This window comes from Mus caroli, chromosome 2, assembly GCF_900094665.2.
Source record: "Mus caroli chromosome 2, CAROLI_EIJ_v1.1, whole genome shotgun sequence".
Taxonomy (NCBI): Eukaryota; Metazoa; Chordata; class Mammalia; order Rodentia; family Muridae; genus Mus; species Mus caroli.
Window position 1 is genome coordinate 167,971,712 of NC_034571.1, and position 1,920 is coordinate 167,973,631.

The following is a 1,920-nucleotide window of genomic DNA, read 5'->3' on the forward strand; positions in this document are numbered from 1 at the left end:
CCAGAAATCCTAGAGTCTTCTGTCTACTGCTTAAAATGGTTCCATGTCCACAAGGTGAGGAGTAGGAAGATGATCCTCAGGTGAGGGAATCCTTTGGAATCTGCTACAAAGCAGACACTGCAAGAGGAGTCAGACTTGTGTGTCTGTGGTATGCTGTACTGAGCAGGAAGCCACCACCTACTGATACCTGAAGACTGGTTCTGCTCCCATATTAAGTGTTTCCCAAGGCACACCTCCTAGGAGAAAGAAACTTATTCTAGTGATCNTAGACTTGGCANANTGTTGAAGTCTTCTCTGTCATCCCAAGCCTTCGAGCTCAGANTANGTAGATGAGNACTTGGGTTTCAATTGTCTTTGAATTACTTGCAGTGGGAATTGTAGTTACCTTAGGGTTTCTATGGCTGTGGAGAGATGCCATGACCACGGCAACTCTTGAAAAGGAAAGCATTTAATTGGGGCTTGCTTGCAGTTTCAGAAGTTTAGTCCGTTAGCATGGTAGCAGGAAACATGCAGATGGGCATAAAGCTGGACAAGTAGCCAAGAGTTCTTCATCCAGATCNACAGGCAGCAGGAAAAGCAAGAACCTCTGGCTTNGCTTGGGCTTCAGAAACCTCAAACTTACTCCCAGTGACAGACTTCCTCCACTAAGGCCACACCTCCTAATCCTTTCAAACAGTGCTACTCTGAGGTGACCAAGCCTACGTGGTCATTCTTATTCAAACCACCACAGAAGTTTTATAATATATTTCAATTTGTTATTAAAAATATTTTTTGAGGCAAGGTCTTGAACTCATGGTCACTAGACTCTCTATCCCAAGTGCTGGGATGACAAGCATATACCACCATGCCTATGATTTGTCTTGTGGTAAAACTTCGTAGTTAAAAGAAAAATGTGTGTGTTTGTGTGTGTTCTTTTTACAAGATACAAACTGGTTCATGATCCAGCAAATTGGGTGACCGTGGATGAGAAGTCAGGAGTGGTGACCACCAAGAGGCAAATAGACCGGGAGTCCCCTCATGTGAATGACAGTTTCTATACAATCATCGTCCATGCGGTTGACAATGGTGAGTGGGGAGGCAAGACTGGGAATGAACAGTGCTGGCTCTAGCCTCCTGAGGGAGGCCATTTTTAGCATCACTGAGGAAATTATAAAATAAACATTGCTTTCACTTTGACTCTATGCTAGAGATTATTTTTGATAATAACTCCCATAATGGTAAACCAGGGACCGATACTGCTGAAAGAGGGGCAGTGTTCACTCAGCAGAGACAATTAAGCTAGCGAGGAGTCTGCAATCACGCCCACCTGTCTCATCTGCCCATAAGATAATGCAGTAGCTCTTTGTCAAGCCCAACGATGTGTGATAAATATTTAGCAGTTTCCCGTACCTGGGATGGCTTGTAAGCTCCAGCAAATGTGACTGAGTGGAACACATTTGTCATAAACCAGGACGAGTGATTTTTAAAACATGCCTTAGCACATTTCTCAATATTCCCACAAGGCTGAAGTTAAACGCATCCAAATATAAAGCTGCATGTGTGAACATTTTCAAGTAACATTAAGGATCGTACTTAAAGAACTCTGTGGATGAAAGCCTAAGCACTGTGGACCTGCCCGGTTCATTTGCATAATTATCTGGTAGAATGTTAGGGAAGCGAGATGCTAGCCGATGTACAGGAAGGGAAGTCAGCCATTCGGCACTCAGGGTTCCATGATTCTGTTATGGATGGCTTCATGATTCCCTAATCTATTTTTAATTACAAAGGTGATTTCTAAATGGTCATAAATTTGTTGCCATGGTCCTATCCTGCCCTCCCTTGGGGTCCCCAGTCCATCAGAATAACTCAGAAATGATGTCCTGGAGTGGAGAGACAAGAGAGTTTATTACAGAGGAAAGTGGGCACCTGAATGAATGAGAG

The 1,920-nt window shown here is 43.6% G+C and overlaps 1 protein-coding gene across 1 annotated transcript in view; it reads left to right on the plus strand.

Moving 5' to 3' along the window:
• Positions 1 to 1,920, plus strand: part of Cdh26 (cadherin 26) — a 75,407-nt gene that overhangs the window by 31,014 nt on the left and 42,473 nt on the right. Inside the window, exon 7 of the mRNA XM_021179904.1 lies at positions 923 to 1,065. Within this exon, the coding sequence (XP_021035563.1) occupies positions 923 to 1,065 (143 nt within the window). The remainder of the gene's footprint in view (positions 1 to 922; positions 1,066 to 1,920) is intronic.